An 18,841-nucleotide genomic window follows, 5' to 3' on the forward strand; every position below is an offset into this window, starting at 1 on the left:
GCGAGTCACAGCTAACATGGAATAGAAGCAGGATTTCCATCCATTATTGCCCAAAGGCAGGTGGGTAAAGAGCATCCCTGCTTAGACAAACTCACATCTGGTTCACGGGGTGTCTGTCTGCCGAGAGCACCTCCAAGTAATAATGGATTGTTAAGTCCATTATTGGCAGAAAAGCCTAAAGACTTTTAAAGTCCATTTTTTTTCTTCATGGTACTTGTTAAAGTCTGAAATTTTAATTTGAGCTGTGAAACTTACTCAGCTTACAGTAACGTACACTGAAAGTTTTTGTAATTTGATATAATATGAATATATTCTCTCTATGATTTAAAATCATTTTTGAGCTTAGAACCTCCACACAGAGAACATACAGTAGCTTCTGCTGTTTACCGTGTTCACAGCCTCGTCCATAGAATCCTTTGGGGCACTCACAGGCCCCAGACAGCCTGCTGCAGACACCTCCATTCTGACATGAGCAATTGAATTGGCAGTCTGGCCCGAAGATACCAGGAGAACATGCTGAAGAAGAAAACATCAAAATATTAGGATTTGTCAAAAGACAGTTAAAAATTAATAAGTTCAAAGATGAAAAAAACTGTCATTAATGAAGACGTGAGTACAGATAAACCGCCAACTAATCAAATTAAAATGGAGAACTCACAGGCTGGGTATGCAGTAAACAATAATTCTCAACCCCTGGGCCTTGACCTCCTAACATCAGATACACTGCATATCAGACATTTACATTACAATTCAGAACAGTAGCAAAATTACAGTTATGAAGTAGCAAAAAAATTTGTGGATGGGTCACCATAACATGAGGAACTGTATTAAAGTGTCACAGCTTTGGGGAGGTTAAGGACCACTGCTGTAGAGGGTGTGTCTAGCATGCATATGGGGCCGGGTTCCAACCCAGCAACCTGGAAATGAACAAAGTACAGCACCTTACATTGTTTAAAAGGTGAAGGAAGGGGAAAAAGAGGTTGCTCAGTGGTTAACAACACTGACCGCTCTTACAGAAGACTTAGGTGTAGATCCCAGCATCCACACAGCACTTCACTGTCACGGACCGTGTGTAACCCCTGTTATAGTATATCCCATTTCCTCTGCTTCCCTCCAGTACACAGACACACACTCAGGCAAAACACCCCTGTGCACACACGCAGACATAGACACACACATTTTTTATAAAGATGAAGAAAATGACAATCCAGTTTGCAAATATGAAAATCATAATGTAAATAAAATTCCAAAATTAAATGAAATGGGTAATGCTATAGGGAATGACTTATCCAAACCATCCTAATTTTAGGGAGAAAACCTAGATAAGAAATTATAGTAACAGTTCTTACACTGAATAAGAGTTAAAGGGAGAGAGAGAAAGAAAGTGTTCTCCAGATTCACTAGACAGGGCACCATCTCAACTTAGAATATTTCAGAACGTTAAAAGAGGAAGGAAATTTCCAAATGCTTTTCATTGAATGTGTGGAACATCAATTTTACAAACTGGAAAAGGTTGCATATAAAACAGCTCCATTTTCCTCTTGAATATCAATGCCAAAATCATAGAATATATAAGTATATAGAATCCAATAGCACTTTATGAAATAGTTAATCCTCATCACACAGTATTTATTCTTGGAATATAAGGCCACTTATTATTAGAAATTCATTAATACTGCAATACATATGCTATCAGAATAAAAAGAACTCATATAATAAATTACATTGATGAAGAAAAGACCTTGCAATAAATTCACTAAAATATAGTTGGGTATTTCATAGATTAGAAAATTAATTATTTGCTTGTTAACTTGAATATCTTAATGTGAATTCTAAGGTCAGGGTCTTTATTGATAAGGAATATAAAATGTGGGATAAAGGATGGATTATTTGTTCTTGAATACAATGAATTAACCTCAGAGTGCATTTTTTTTTTCTGAAAACACACAGTACAATGGAACAACCAAAGCATTTTTCCTAGATGAATGATTATAACATTAATTTGGAAGAACAAATAAGTAAGAATAACAACAAAAAACCTAGAATGCAGAACAGTAATGGGGAGAGCCATTCATATTTCGTGTTTTGCTACACAGCCAAGGCTATACTTGGAACCCAGCTCCCCTCAGTCTCCACAGTGCTGAGATTAAGGACAGGAGCCACCAGTCCCGGGACACACACCCACTTCTCTCTCAGAGGCCAGTATCTTCTAACCATTTGTCAAGTCCTCCACGAGTGTGGTTCTCTTCTGTCCCCTGCTTAAAACCTTGAGGGGCAGCTGATGTGATATCTGTCCACAGTGGCTTTAGGATAAAAAATGGAGTTGAGGTCTCAGGGGAATTTCGTTCCCATCAATACTATTTCAATTTAAGATGTTTCAGGGTTTTCCTGCGATTGTCTAGAAATAGGTAATGACTAATGATCAATATTTACACAGTTTTATGAAAAACATGATCATAATTATAAATAGGTTATTGGAAAGTAGCTGCTTCATAGGTCTCTACTCAGCACCCCATAAGGGTGAGCCCTAAAGTGGACTTCGTGAGGCTAAGAAGGAATCAGCTTGCCTTTCTCACAGTGCTCCCCGGTCCACCCCAGGCCGCAGGTGCAGCTTCCATCCTCAGGATTGCAGAGTCCACCATTTCTACACACACATTTGAGCTCACAGTTGGTGCCATATTTAGTCTGGGAACAACCTAAAGGAAAATATTTTTAAGTATTACGTTAAATGAATATGTCATGAGCCACAATTTTTTTTTCTCCTTTGAGACAGTTTCCACCCAAAGACAGCAAAAGCAGCAGAAAATCTTCAGACGAAAAGAGCACCCTGGATGTCACAAGCACAACACTGCCATAGGCTCACTCAGTTCACAGTCACTTTGTAAACATATTGGGCTGGTCCTGTCTGCCTAGGACACTGGCACCTAGGGCTTGCCTGTGGAACAGTCAGCAGCGATTCGGGTCAGGAGGTGGGATGGTTACTGTTGACTTCAGGGCAATCTGGAAAGCAGTAGTCATACCTGAGGGATTATTTAGTTTAGGTTGGCCTCTGCACGTGCTGGTGACTCGCTTGATTAGGCTAATTGATTAGGAAGCCATCATTCTATTGGTTTGAATCCTGGGTTGCATGGGAAGCAAGCAACCTGAATAGCAGCATCCGCTGTTCTCTGCCCTTGACCACAGAGCACCGTGACCAGCTCCATGAAACCCCTGCCATCGTGGCTTTTCCCTCCAGGTAGGACTGTCCCCCAGAACTGAGGGCCAAAGTAAGTGCTTCTTCTTTAAGTTGCTTTTGTCAGAATATTTTATCATAGTCATAGAGGAAGCAACCAATAGTGGGGCATAGTTTATACAGTGTCTCAAAATCGACACTGAGGAAAGAGGAGTGGTACTTTCTTTAATATTCTGGTGCTTCACTGTTCAGCGTAGGAGGGTAGTAGCCAAACATACTACCAACAGAAGTTAAGACTCCAATGAGTGAAAAGAAGTGGGTCAAAGGGCCCTCCTATCCATGCCAGGGGAATATCAGGAAGCACCACCAATGTGAAATGACTGCCCAGTGAGATGAGGATGACTCTCATAGTTAGTTAGTTTTGCCATAAAAATATGGCCCCACACTGCCATCTAATACAACCTTTTAAAGAAAACTCACTGTCCATATATTACATGAAATTCTCCAATCTTTGAGAGTTGGCAACTAATTAAAATCATTTTAGAACAGCATGGAAGGCAGATTCCGAAGCCAATTCAAACACATTTGTGGCTAAATTTGGCCAAGAGCCTACCATTTATAACCTCTAGTTTATGGAGTTTCTACATAATGATATTTCACACATGGATTATCTCATTTAATGCCCCCAAACACCCCTGTGATGTGGGTAACAGTGTTCTTAATTTTCTCTTGGAAAAACTGAAGCTTGGAGACTAAAGCCTTGTGCAGACTTAGACAACCAATAAGGCCAGAAGTCAAGACTCAAGTTTGAAACCTCTAACCAAGCCTACTTTCAGTTTCAATAGCAGGAGAGATATTGGAATATCTTTTTCTTATTGTTTGTTTTTTAATTCCAGCTAGCATAACAAACTTAGGTGTATAACAAACACAAAGAGCCCAATCTGCATGAGATTTCAGCTAAGGTAAGGCAGAATGTATGGGTGAATCTGGTGGAGGCACCTGCCTGTGTAGATCTGATAAAGGACCAGTTGCTGGTCAAATAATGGAAGGTTTTTTTTTTTTTATGAGTTTGGCAGAAGCAAGAAGAATCTGTGGGTATGCAAAATGAATAAAAAAATTTAATATTATAGGGAAGGTTTTTATTTTGTTGTGCAGATAACAGTGTGTGGTATTCACATATGTGTTGTTGTTCTTGTGTACTTCTATGCATGTGGGGGGGGGAACAGAGGTCAACCCAAGTATTGACCCTGAGGAGCCATCCCCCCATCTCCCTTTTCAACCACACACTTTTATTGATTCCCTGGGCAGCTCACATCCTATACCCTAATCACACTCACCTCCCCCACACCCACATGAACCCATAATTCCCCTCCCAGCACAAAATAAAAAAGTCCCCGCCAGAAGCTATCAACCATAGAGAGCTAAACTTCAAAATCCCATTCCAACCTTTCAAGAGTTCTTTTGAAGGCTTCCCACCAGGCTGTTACTTTTAGTTTGCACTTTGGGAGGGGTCTGGAGGCAGAGTCACATATGCTGTCAATGTTCCTGTCTCCAACTGTTTGTCTGCAGGCCCATATTTCTGCAAAGGTAGTTTCCTTGCTCCTTACAGTCATCAGGAACATGGATCTTGGGCTTCCACGTGGTTTCTGGGGAAAGCCCAGACCATTGACAAGGTTCCCAGCTGCAGCAGAACTATGGATCCAGGATCCAGGCTTGGCTCTCAGTGGCAGCACAGCCTTGATGTCACCACGGTCTCAGACTGCAGCACAGACGGTGGACATCCTAATGACCTTTGGAGGTCAATGTGGGCCGCTTTATCAACACAGACCCTGTCTACAGTAGGACCACGATGTGTCTCTTAAGATAGGATTTCTTTTTGTCCTGATGGTCGAGGTTAGGATAGAATGATTGGCCAGCAATCTCTAGGGATCTCCGCATATTGCTCTACTGAGATTACACATGTGTCATCATGCTTGAATATTTTACATTGATTCAAGGGCTCAAAGTCTAGAGCATCTGTCTATCTATCTATCTATCTATCTATCTATCTATCTATCTATCCTCTATCTATCTATCTATCTATCTATCTATCTATCTATCTATCTATCTATCTATCCTCTATCTATCTATCTATCTATCTATCTATCTATCTATCTATCTATCTATCTATCTATCTTCATCTATCATCCTCTCTATGTACTTAAATTAATAGGTACAATTTACAATTACAAATTTTTTATTGTGTACCTTTCTGTTGCTATGATCAAACACCATAATCAAAAGCAGCCTATGGAAAAAGGGTTTATTTTGGCCAACAGTTTCAGATGGATGAGTCCAGCAGAAGGCAACAGAGGCCCATCAGCAAGCCTTGTGTATTGGGGCAGGAGCCTGGGAGATAAAACTGGAAGGGAGGCAAGACTTTAAGTTCCCAAAGCCTACCTTCAGTGACATCCTTCCTCAATAAGACCAGTCTTTCTAAACCACCCCCTAACAATGTTGCCTACTGAGGACCAAGTGTCTAAACCCTAGAGCCTATAGGAGACAATTGTCATTTAAATAGTCACATACTGTGGAAACCATGATGTCTGAAGTATGTAAATGAATCCTGCTCTAGTTGCCTCATTTTGGCCATAGCACATAACACCTACTCTCTTTATGTTGCTCAAAAATGGTGTCTATCATCAATCAGTGTATTTACCTACCATGTAAGGGACCTCTAAAAATTAGTTCTTACACCTACCTGTAAGCTTGTGCCCTATGACTAATATGAACCCCTTCTTCTTCCATTCTAGCTACAACCACCCCAGTCCCCAGTAATTACTGTATTTTCTACTTCTGTGAAACTCATGATTTTAGATTCACTTATGAGTCATGTTTTGCATAATTTCTTTTTTTGTACCTTACATAGAAGTGAGCGTGTATCATCACTGTGAAATAGAGTCCTATAATCTGGGGACTGTTTAGAAAGGGAATGTGATGTTAAATAACATGGGAATGTCTTTATTATGCCGGCTTGCCAGTATTGATGGTTATGTAATCAAGATCATTTTATTTTTCTTTTCTCCCAATTTTAGTTGAATAAAACTTAGCCTTAGCTAGGCAGTAGTGGCACACACCTTTAATCCCAGCACTCGGGAAGCAGAGGAAGGTGGATCTCTGAGTTTGAGACTAGCCTGGTCTAGAGTGAGTTCTAGGACAGCCAGGGTTATACAGAGAAAGCCTGTCTTGAAAAACAAAAAAATCAAAAGCCAAAACCAAAACAAAAAAGTCTTATATTTTCAATTACAATGGCCAAAATTCTGGAGTTTTCGATGAAACCCTTAAAATATTTGAGTTGTCAGACATCACATGTGCTAACAGAGTTTGTTGCTGTCTACCCTGTAAGCTTCCATGAAGGATGGCCAGTAGACTTGCCTTCTTTCACTTTGTTCTTTCAATTTATGGATCATCAGTGTTTGATAAAATCTCCATATTGTCATAATTTCTAACATCTATCTGCATCACCATGATGGCTGTGTTGTTTTAAATTTGGCACGAACTAAACTAAATTTAATGTTATTAATTGTACCGTTACTATATTTTTTTATATTTTTTCATTATTTATTTTGTTTCTCAGATTTATCTTTTAGCTGTCCCTTAAAAAATTTAAAAATATCATTTTTTCCAGGAACATTTTATTTCAAAAAATAGCTGCTGATTTACCACGATGCTATATTTGAAAAACAGCTCAACTGTGAATAGAATACTTGGATCACATTTTTCCCCAAGATATGAATACACATCGATTAATCATGAGCTAGCATTGAGTTCTGCTGTGAGGCACAAAACTCCATACAGGCACACTCACAGTGGCTTCACTTCCCTCTTATCCTTAGCAGAGTTCCGAGGACAGGAGGTTTTAGTCAATCTTCTTTCATTTCTGAGTCATATATTTGCGCATTGTTCTCTTTCCCATTTTTTCCACATCTCCCTCCATTGTTTCCACGCCGCTCTCCCATTCCCTCCCTTTCATCACACGCCCCATGCCTGCCCTGGCTCGGATGAGCTCCTCTGTCCTCCCAGGCCCTGCTGTTGATGTGGCCTTCATTTGCATGATGCGGGGTCTAAGTTCCATTTTCATTGTTTTCTGAGCTCTTCAGTTTACTGTCCACTCTCTTGTGTTGTTTTGTGATTTATTCTACAAACCCTTGCATCTCTGCCTTACCGTTATGTTTTGTAGGAAACATTCATCAGGCCCTTGGAATGCTGGGAGAAATTCTGGCTAATACTTTCCTGGGGTCTAAAGTAAAACCTTCATGGTCTAGTTTCGTGTGTTTTGCCTTCCAGGTTCATCTTCCTTCCTGCAGAATCAACACTAAAAAGCCAACAGAACTCCATCTACTTTAGTTTTGTTTGTTTGTTTGTTTCTAAAGTGGGGGATATATTCATCGACTAACTTTGTGAACCAGCTGTTTTCTTTTGGGGGGATATTTAAATTTTATTAATAAGGAATTACTTAATCGTTTTAATAAAATATTATACTTATCCAACAACTCTTTCCAGACACCCCCCTCCCAGTGTGTCTCTTTCTTAAACAAGAATACTGTAATACTGTGCTGGCTAGTTTTTTAAAATTGTTTTTATTGAGCTACACAGTTTTCTCTACTCCCTTCCCTTCCTCCCCTCTCCTCTTCTACCCTCTCCCGTGACCTCCACGCTCCCAATTTACTCAGGAAATCTTTCAGGATTATTTCTATAGTTCTTCACCAGCTATTTTGTTTAGGGCTAGTGTGGCTTCAGGGCTGAAAAACTAGTACCAACAATCTGGAAGTTTTCTTGGTCTAGAGTGAAACTCATGTGTACAAGTTGTGGGAAATGCATGTGTACATATGTATCTGTGTAAGTATGTACAAGTGTATGCTATTTGTGTTGTCTGTGTGCTTCTATGGTAGTTCTGCTCTCATGCCTGTATATGTGTATGCGTTCACATTACGTATGTGCATTTTATGTGTATTTGTGTGTACATATGCATATGTTTGTGACTGTTTAGCCATCATTTATAGATTCCAGCTTGTTCTGGTCTGTACCAAGCTGCACGTATCCTATATTTGTTTATTTCATGTCTTTTCTGTAGCATACGATGCCCAGGGAGATTAAGTTTGTCCCCACAGCCTGCCTGGTACACAGCCCTGACCCACACGTAATTACAGTTTTCTCTGTCTGTGAACAGCAAGGGAGATTGCTAGCTCAGAGGTCGCAGCTGAGAGCCACAGCCAGCACTTTCACTATAACGCCTTGTCCTGAAGATCTGATGGTTCTTCTGTGTTTAAAATTTTAATTATGATAATAATCAATGTTAAGACTTCAGAGAACCAAGGCTGTTGTTTTCAACACAAACTGTATTTGCATGTCTGTCTCCTGTTTTTCTTACAGCGGGCCTCTGTGTTGAAGAGCATGTCAAATTCTTTCGTCTTGTAATTTAAGTTTTCTAGCACGCTTTAGAAAGTTTTCCAAGAGTGGTCCCTGTTGCCTAAATTGCTCCTCCTAACCAAGAGTATCCATAAATCATTTTCATATCAATTTCTTATTTTTTTAAAGGTTTATTTATTAATTATGTATATAGCATCTGCCTACGTGTATCCCTGAAGACCAGAAGATCTCATTACAGATGGTTGTGAGCTACCACGTGGTTGCTGGGAATCGAACTCAGGATCTCTGGAAGAACAGTCAGTGCTCTTAACCCCTGAGCTATCTCTCAGCCCCCTCATATCAATTTCTGTAACCTTCCAAGAAGTTGTTGCCTCTGCAGTGCGACAGACAAACATGCTGCCATGTGATTAAAGCCTCGTTTTAAAGAAAGCATGGCAAATCATGCCGTAGTTGGAGCACCAGCCATGTTGTCGTAGTTCGGCGTGTTTATTGCTTGGACTGTTGAGGTGAATCTTCAGCAGCCTTTGTTACCTTGCTGACACCTGGATCCCATCAGGCCGGGTGGACAATGACACTTTCCTGTCACTGGGTCACACTTTCCTGAGCCACAGAAACATCGTTGGATACAATCCTGTCCATAATGACCTTCAGGACAAGCTGGACGGAAGATCAAAATGAAGACATACAAAGTGTATTTTGTTTATTGAACATCTGTCACTCAAGACTTTTAGACACTTGTCAATATATGGTCCTTTCTCCTAACCCAGTATCTTGCTGACTTCCCTACAGTTTAATTTTCAACCTAAAAGGCTACTTTAAAATAAAAAAACCAAGTAGGAAGTCCCAAGCTGTTGCTTTCTTAGAACAGTTTCAGCTGGAATGTGGAATATATAAGCCTGCATCTAGTTTCAAAACTCATATCTGATAGATTTCATTTGCAAATTAAAAGCAACAGCTTCTGGGCTGGAGAGATGGTTCAGTGGTTAAGAGCACTGTCTGCTCTTCCAGAGGATCTGAGTTCAATTCCCAGTAACCACATGGCAGCTCACAACTGTCTGTAACTCCAGTTCCAGAGGATCTGGCACCACATGGATATAGATGCAGGCAAAACACCAATGCACATAAAATAAAAATAAATTATTAAAACACAAAACAAAACAAAAATCCCAACTTCCAGTCTTACTTTAAATACAGGTACATGTGTGCATGCATGTCCACACCCACATCACAAACACATACACACACATGCTCTGAGTGTGTGTGTGTGTGTGAAAGAGAATGTGAGTATGTATATATGTTTATTTCAGTGCCTGTGTGTATGAGTATGCATGTGTATATATGGTATTTTGTGTGTGCATGTGCATATGTGTGTATATGCGTGTGTAGTTGTACTTTCAGTACACACATAAAGTTTTTGCAATATTGAATATTTTTTTCTCTTCAAGTCTTTTCTAGAATCTTATTTTATACTCCTAACCTCAACATAAGATCCACAATACTCATATTTTCAAATATGTATCTATGTCTTTGGACTTACTGATCTATTTTGTATTGTTCCAAAAAGGAATTGAGATGAATGCTGAAAACAGATAACACACAAAGATAAGAGGAACATCTGTAAGAACCAGCTGAGATGGCTTACGTGGTAACAGTGTGAAGATAAGCTGGAAAAACACTTGGCTGCATACTTGGCTCTAACCTACCAATCTGTCAAGCAAGGAAAATGGCTCCTACAAGATCACAGCTTTCTTAAGACAACGTGTTCCCAGTGTTCCGGAACCATAGCTTTTGAACACGCTCTTGCATGGTGACATTTCTCCCAGTTACTCTCTTTGAAGAACGAACATAAAGGAGCCAGCCATAACCTTCCTCAGGACGTGTTTATGGGATGGCTTTCCCTCAAAGATCACTTGGCAGTTGGGAACACAGGCACTATCCAGTAGGTGTCAATCATCAGCTCTTTGGATCTGAGACTTTGTCCTACTAAATTTTTATGATCAGTACTGAGGGCTGCCGTCATAGGACAATTAACAGAGAACATCGTGTTTACGTAAGTCAGAGGCAGCAGCCACCTGCCTGGGAAGCACAGGCAAGGAAAGCATCTTCTGCTCACACCAGCTTAATGGCCTGAATTAACAGAAACTTCGCTACTCCTCTTCCAGCAAGACCTTAAATGCAGGAAATGTTTGCATGCATATCTCTGAGTGTGTGTGTGTGTACATACATGAATGAATATCTGTGTCTGTCTCTGTATGGTATATGTGTACATGTGTATATATGTACATATGTCTATTTGACCCATATATATTTGCATGTGTATATGTTTATGCATATGTGTATATGCATATATGTATGAGTGCATGTGTTTCTATTTGTGTATGCATGTGTGTATGCATATATCTGTGTGGTGTCCTGTATGTATGTATATTTGGGTATCTGTGTATGTATGCATGCTTTTGTGTGTGTGTTTCGTATGCATGTGTGTGGTATGTGTGTATATATGTATCTATGTGTGTATGTTTATGTGTGCATGTGTATAGATGTGTATTGTATATGTATGTACATGTGAGAGTGCACATGCATGCACACACATGAATGAGAATTAAAGGTGTTGCAGTTCATCTACTTTTAATTTAAATCCATACTAATGCTGCTTCTCTCTTTTAATTGTGAAGTTAATGATCACTGGTGATAGTATGATTTTAATGACTGACCCAAAAGCAAATAACCGAATCTCAAGTCCTTTGCCTAAAACCTAGATATTTTAGCCCAGCTTCCAACCTCTCTCTCTCTTTCAGTCTGTTCTCACTACCTCCTCTATCTTCTGAAAAGATCACTAGTGATCCTGAGTTCAGACACTAGGGTGACATAAGCGTCACCACCTGGACCAGAGGCATCTGAGGGCATGTGTTCAGCTAGTTATTTGGTGGAAGCAGAAACCACCCAGTTACTTAGAACTGGTGGGTCTGACGACAGAAGAGACACATTTTCCAGGCACAAATTTACAGGCTCCAAGCATGTGCATTTTAAAGGTATCTTCAACTTTCTGTTCCTTACACTTGATACTGATAAGTACACTTAAGGTATTTGTGCTTACGGCACTATTTCCCTTTTGATGAATAGAGAAACTACTTATTGTTGAGACATAAACTTGCTGAGTATAGTTAAAATTTTGGAATTTTGGGCAAGATTGACAATGTGAACACAAAAATTCTTATGCTGACCTTGCCTAACACGTTCTTTGAGTCCTGGCTTGAGTACAGTGTTTGGGTACAAAGGTTTATTGCAAAAATATTTATTTTGGTACTTATGATGACTTCAACTCTGAATCCAAATCTGATGTTATTAGTCCTCAACCTAGGATTTAGATCAGCTTGTACTTGCTGTCCCTATAATAAATCCCCAGTCTTAATAACTATGCTTTAATATTTTGCTGCACCCTTTGGACACTGAAATAGCTATCCTATATTTCCATAAGTACAGGGTGAAGTCAGTAGGACAGCCACAAGTTCAAAGCCAATGTAAACTACACAAGGACGCCAATGGAAAGACCAGGCGCAAATCGCTTACTTTGACTGCAGTCTGCTCCAACGAAGCCAGGAGGACAGGTACAGGTGCCAAGAGTGCTTTCACATTGACCCCCATTCTGGCACTTACATGTCTCTTGGCAGTTTGGACCATAAGTGTCTTCTGGGCACCCTATCACAGGAGAACAAAATTTCACGTGTTGTTGTAACTTGAAGAATTCAGGTATTCAAACTCTCTTAACTCAGTATTTCAATTATTTATCATTAATGATTTTAGCTGCCTTCAAACTACTGATTCAAACATGGTGATAGATAGGTCAATACACAAGAAGACATGGAGATAGATAGGCAGAATTTTGGATAATAGATACATGGTAATAACTAATATATAATATTATATATAATATAATATATACTAATATTATATATAATATATAATACACACACATATGTATGAATATACAGACAGGCAGATTTTATATGACGTGCTGTCCCTTGAAAAATCATCAGACATCCTTTGAGCTTCTCTGGCATCCCCTCTGAAGCATTCTTACAATCTAGGCAAATTCAAATTCACCCCTTCCTTACTAATTAAATATATTTTATTTTGACCAAAAAGATCTTGGTGTGTTTAAACTGTAAGAATTCAAAAGGCACCAGGTGTAAAGAATGCCTTTCATTTTTGGTTAGTTTTTCATTTTCTATTTTTTGTCTCAATGCATGCACAGACAATAGCATGCACTGTGAGTTTGAAGAAGAAATGTTTCCCATATGTTAAATATATATGAATCCTCGGTTCTCAGGTAATGTTTGGGAAGTTATGGGACCTTTAGGAAGTAGAGCCTAGCTTGAGGAAGTACATCACTGGGCTGGGCATGAAGTTTTGTAGCTTGATCTCAATTTCTAATTTCTGTCTGTCTGTCTGTCTCTGTTTCTCTGTCTCTCTGTCTCTCTCTCTGTCTCTCTCTCTCTCTCTCCCTCTGTCTTTTTCTCTCATGTGTGGGTGGAAAGTAATTACTCTGCTTACTGACAGGCTGGTCTTATGGTTCCATTGAAGACCTTCAGAGCCATGATGGACTGTCCCCTTCTGGAACTGCAAATTAAAAATAAATCCTTTCCTCTGCTAAAGGACTTTTTGTCAGGATGTTTATCACAATAAGAGAAAAATAATTACAGCAGGTGACACCTAATGTAATAATAATGATGACACCATGTAAGAGATTGGTCAGAGAGGGTCTTTTTGTCAAAGACACACACTTTACAAGTTTGGCATGTAGCCTGCCTCCAAAACCATAGTTGTTCCCCGGAGACTTAGATTTGACTACAGACCTAGAAAGCACCTGTGTCTTCCTCCTTTTGCCTTTCAGCTTAATAAAACAATAAAATCGCACGTGGTGGGAACTAAAGCAAACACCGAAGCCCTGTGCACACGGAAGGCTGCTGCTCTGTCGGAGCTGCTATCTTGCTCTGCTCCTCTCTGGGCTGGATCCCCTCTGTCCCCTCCTGCTAAAGGATAGAGTGCTCACAGCAGTCTTAGTGGATCCCAGTGCTCCTGAGGTGTATTCCCCTCTAAAATGTATTAGAGAACAGTAAGCATGAAGTTAGTGCAAGACCACGCATCCTTTCCCTCATCTTCCATTTATTAAGATATAAATATTTTTTCTGCATGTCTGAGTGTGTCTCATTGAATGTGATTTTCATAGTTTTATAAAATCAGTGATTTACAAAAATGTATGATGTGGAGAAATGTCTGGAGGAAAACACACAAGGAAACTGAGGGTGTACAGACAGAACCAGTGTGGTCAGGCATGCTCCTCAGGCATGCTGCCTCCTCAAAGGAGATTGAAGAGGTAGTAGGTCTTCTAGAAGTCTCTAGAGTCCTAACTGGGAAGTGAATCATGGTGTGGAGATCTGGGCAAGTAAGGGAAAAGAGCTTCACGTTACAAAGAGAGACGTTTTATAAAAATGGACATATAACTGTGGTTACCATTCTGAGTATAAAGAAGCATCACATCCGTTGACCAGGAAGAATGGCCTAGTGTGAGTGTCCCATAAAGTGTCTAAGAGATGCTAAGTGAGATTTTAGGATACTTTCCCAGTGAGTTGAAGCTATAGGACAGCCATTTCCACCCGGGACACACACCACTGCAGCCATATTATCCCTGCCTTGTCCTTAGCAAAACCACTATTGCTTCTTTTTTTGTCATAAATAGGAAAAAACGCACATTATTTTATCCTTCAGTTTAATTATGCTTCTTAAATGAGTATACTATATCTGATTTAAAAAATATATTATCTGTCAAAAGGCAATATATGCACAAATCTATGGGTCACTGATTCATTAATTTTACATGTCGAGTGTGGTGTGTGGTTTATAGAAGTTGTGGTAATCTTTTTTTCCAAGAATTAATTATTTTGTGGACAATCCCACTTTTTTGGTCACTTCTGTGGGGCATGCAAATGAGAATTCTTGATTTGTGAGCACATCTCAGAGGGTCACTAAACTTATCAAGACACACTGTGGACATAATGATTTTACTAAGCTTGTCATAATAAAGGCAAGGCCCCCCTATTTCCTAACCTTCTGTTTTCAGCACGGTACCACCTTTGCTACATTCTTCCTGGGAATGCTGTCTTCCTAGCAAGGGTTGTTGGGTTATTTTCCATCACAAAACCATTTTCCCCCTCCAGAAGAAAACCTTCCTTCTTTGACTCTAATACAAAAAAAAAAAAAAAAAAAAAAAAAAAAAAAAAAAAAAAAAAAAAAAAACCAAAACAAAAAAACCCCTCAATTTGGAATTTACTGTTCTCATTTGTTTGAATACTGAAGGCTTGGTGGCAGAGCCCTTTGCCACTGCACACTGTGATCATGTGAATGGTATTTCACTTGGGCAAATAAGGCTGCTTCTGTATCTGGAGGCACATAGTTCCCAAGCAAAGGACTAGCTTTAATCTGTCCGTTTGCCTAGTATTTGAAAAGGCTACACACATATGGGCAAGGCATTGTGACACAATTTGGCTTTATTCTGAAAAAGGAGAAACTAAAATCTTCTCGTAATGGATGTTTATGACCATGGGCAATGTATCTATGAATGCCTTCATATCCTCCTGACCTGGCAAAGCTGTTCTCGCGACGTTTCCCAAAGCATCTATTTGAAGCACAGGGCCATTTCACAAAGCTGACTTAGTTACTGAGAACTCAAATGAGGGCGATTCTAAATGGCAGGCAGAGAGAGGAGCGTAAGGTTTCCAAGGTCTACAGCAGTGTAAGATCTCTCATTGGTTATGGAATTCATAGGATCGTGAGTCCACTCTCGGGCCCTTGTTGCTCTTCTATGTAAGAGCCACACGCTCAGGCTGAGCACCCCAAGCAGCTCTGGGAAGAAGCTGGGAGATGTTCAGTGTGTTTGTCTGCTCCCTCTGACCTCTGCCGAAAGAAAAGTTTGATTCTCCCCTCTGAACTTGAGAACACGAAAGCCCAGTTGTTCTTGGCTGCTGAAGTTTGGCTTTGGAGCCAGCTACACCTTTTATGGTTATTTTCTTGAGTCTTTCTTCACAGTCTTGTAATTACAGTGGATGCTGCCAAGGAACCCTTGCCGCCGTAGCCAACCACGTGTTGCTTGGAGCTAAGCCCACTTGACAGGCAGGGAGCTACTCCTGGCTCAGCCAGCTCCACTTTAACAAGGTGGGGCTACCTCCCTTTAACCCAAGGTAGCTCATCTTTGGAAATAAAAACACAGCCACGTTGTATGTAACCTGATATTATTTTCTTAACAAATAATATCTTTGAGACCAGGAAGGAAGTTCTGAGATACGTAACAATGCCTTTCTAGGACAACATGCTTGAGATTGATCATAGCCATAAACTAAGAGAAATTTTGTTTTAGTTATTCATTTTCAACTGGAATGACTGTACTATTTATGGATCTAAAAGGTATTAATTGAAACAATTTTCATATATGCTTAGTTGTGGCTTTCGTTGTCCATGTTTAAAATATATTAGTGATATTTGAAAAATACTATCTATAGTTTTTAGACTGTTTGGGTGATCAGAAAAAAATTAGAAAAAAAATGGTATTTAGAAAAAATGACTGCATGATTAGAGGAAGGAGTAGCGATGGCCAACTTGGGAGAACAAATGACACTGAGGCCAAATCATTTTATTCTTACACCTATAAAATCTGCAGTATAAATAATTACAAGCTTAAAATTAAATAGTTGACTGAACATTTTTACATGCTCCTTGGGACTTTTTTTAGTGTGTTCTTTCTTCTATCACCAATTTTTTTTTTATGTTAAATGATTCCAGCAAATCAATATAAAGTTCTGAGTTTAGGTAGGGTGCTGTCGCACTACTGGACCAGGAGCAACTGGTGTTTTGTCACTTACCCAAGTCATTGCTTTCCTTACAGAATAACAATTCACTTAAGTTTTGTTTCGAAGCAGGCATGGGATCAACTTACATTCGAATCTCTTTAAATATGTTGCCGTTTGTTCTAGATAGATACATAATAATAAGCACGTAATTTCAGATATTTTTTCTTTGTCTCTTTTCTTATTGGATACTTGGGAAGAGTTTGGCAAAAAATTCGATCATGAAAGACCAAAAGAGAGATGGAGAAGGGGGAAGCCGAGAGAGAGTGGAAGATAATGCTTTCTACTATTCAAGTAAAATATCCCACAGAGTTTGTTTATAGAGATGAATCTTTCATTAACCTGCGCCCTTTACTGTGAATGACAGTCTGTCCTGCTGGTATCTCCTCAGCAAATCCCACTTCTGCACAGACTGTACTTACGGAACTGACAGTGGTTTCCATGGTATCCAGGCAGACAAGTACATCTCCCAGTGACTGGATGACAGTCTTCGTTCATTGCTGAACACTGGCATACCTGGTTACAGTCTTCTCCGTACGTGCCTGGTGGGCAGACTGAGGGGGAGAGGGGAAGTCAACCCCAATGAATTGAATTTGTCTGTGTAAATACGGTCCTAAAAGTGAAAGCAGGGGCAACTTATTAAATAAGACCATTGCCTACAGAAGTGCGCAGCCCTTCGGGATTTAGGTTTCATTAAATTTGCTTGGGGATTACTTCACTGTATGATTTTGTTTTGTTCAGTCAATTTGTGATTGACTGTCAAGGGTTGGCTGCAATTTTCTTGTCATGGAAAAAAATCATAGTGTGATGTCAGAGAAAATCAGCTAAAATAACAGTATAATTCATATGGGACCACGTATCTGGATAAAGATATTATTTCTGGGGAAGCTGTTTTAAAGTCTCAAGGTGGCTTCTCCCCGCGCCTTAGCAGGTGCTGTGTTTATGTCGCCTGTCAGACCCTCGGCTGCGTTCTGCTGTTTCTTTATGTAGTCTCAACAGTGAAATCCCCTGCCTCCAACTTTCAAATCACACCAAGGCATTTTTTTTTCTTTTTGGAAAAAAAGGAAAAAGGGCTATGGGTATTTTTCAGCACAGAACATGGAATCAAGTAGGCAGTTTTGGTTTCATGGTTATGGACACACGGCAATTCAAACAAATTCAGCGGAAAAGAAAGCAGACAGGTTGGCCGTTAGGTCCTATAGACCTGAAACAGTCTAGCAATGCCTTCAGCGACATTTGACAGACTCTGCTGTGGGTATAGACACTCTTTGTTTCAGATATACTAATTGCTCAAAAATCAGTTCACAGAGCCTTCATCCTGGATCTGCCAGATACCCAGAAAGACCCATTTGGCGGTACAGTCAGCAAAGCTTATTGGCCTGGCTGATTAATGTCTAAGGGAGAAGAGCCAACCAGCTGGGGGTGAATGTGATCGACCTTCCTGCTTTTTCCACCTCATCGTCAGTGAACTGGGAGCAGTCTTTCTACCCTACTGCGATATGATATGAACTCGTTATGGGGAAGTATCTACACAGGAGGCTGACAATCAACTAACACGATAATTTGTCTTCATTAAAGTCTTACAAAAGTTTTATAAAGTCAAAGGTGAATTGATTAGACATTCTTCCTAGCTTTTGTGATCTGTGCCTGCTGGGACAGTTACATGTTGCTATCTTCCCATAGAAAACATGCCCATAGCACACTGCAATGAAGAATTCTGAGAGGTGCAAAGGGGGATTCTGAACATACTGGGTTCTGGGTAATAAGTTATCAGCCCAACTTATTTGCCTGTTTTCCATTTTGAAGTGTGGAGCTCAGAGAAATCTGAGCTGGTGTGATTTGAATGAGCCCTCAAAAAAAACTATGCTGAGTGAAAGTTCCTGGTAACTGTGCAGTCTAGGGAGACTGTGAGCATCTGGACCAAGGGAGCAGACCACTGTCACTGTGCTATCTGGGGCCTTAAAGAACTTGCTCTACGTAAATCCCTCAAACCAAATTTCCTTCGTATGGAAAGATGTCTAGAATCTATGCCCAGATTGTTATGAGGAGGAACACATGTAGAGGTAACACTAATTGGACCCAGTGGGCTACAAAGACGGAGGAGGAGTGAGTGGGAGAACGGAGGGAAAAGGAAAAAAATAATAAGAAATAATGAACTTGGGAGAGACTTATTTGGGGGCTATGGTGATAAATGAATGGAGTAAATGGGGGGGGGTGTTGGATATATTCCAGTGAAATTCTCAAAAATAAAAAAGTTTTTAAAATACTTGAATTTAAAACCAATTTAAATAAAAATGGCATGTATGTGCAAACTATGTATAAAATATAGCATAATTATTGGGAGAAATTATCTACTATT

At 39.8% G+C, this 18,841-nt stretch overlaps 1 protein-coding gene across 5 annotated transcripts in view; it reads right to left on the reverse strand.

Moving 5' to 3' along the window:
- LOC130865925 (EGF-like and EMI domain-containing protein 1) overlaps positions 1–18,841 on the reverse strand; it is a 639,134-nt gene that overhangs the window by 22,248 nt on the left and 598,045 nt on the right. For 4 of the 5 annotated variants that reach the window (XM_057757081.1, XM_057757080.1, XM_057757083.1 and 1 more), the window contains 5 exons: positions 16,905–17,036; positions 12,152–12,280; positions 9,113–9,238; positions 2,568–2,696; positions 388–516 (listed from right to left, as the gene is read on the reverse strand). In XM_057757081.1, the coding sequence (XP_057613064.1) occupies positions 388–516; positions 2,568–2,696; positions 9,113–9,238; positions 12,152–12,280; positions 16,905–17,036 (645 nt within the window). The remainder of the gene's footprint in view (positions 1–387; positions 517–2,567; positions 2,697–9,112; positions 9,239–12,151; positions 12,281–16,904; positions 17,037–18,841) is intronic. The other variant, XM_057757082.1, reaches the window with a different exon arrangement.

Source organism: Chionomys nivalis, chromosome 24 (genome assembly GCF_950005125.1).
Source record: "Chionomys nivalis chromosome 24, mChiNiv1.1, whole genome shotgun sequence".
Classification (NCBI taxonomy): domain Eukaryota; kingdom Metazoa; phylum Chordata; class Mammalia; order Rodentia; family Cricetidae; genus Chionomys; species Chionomys nivalis.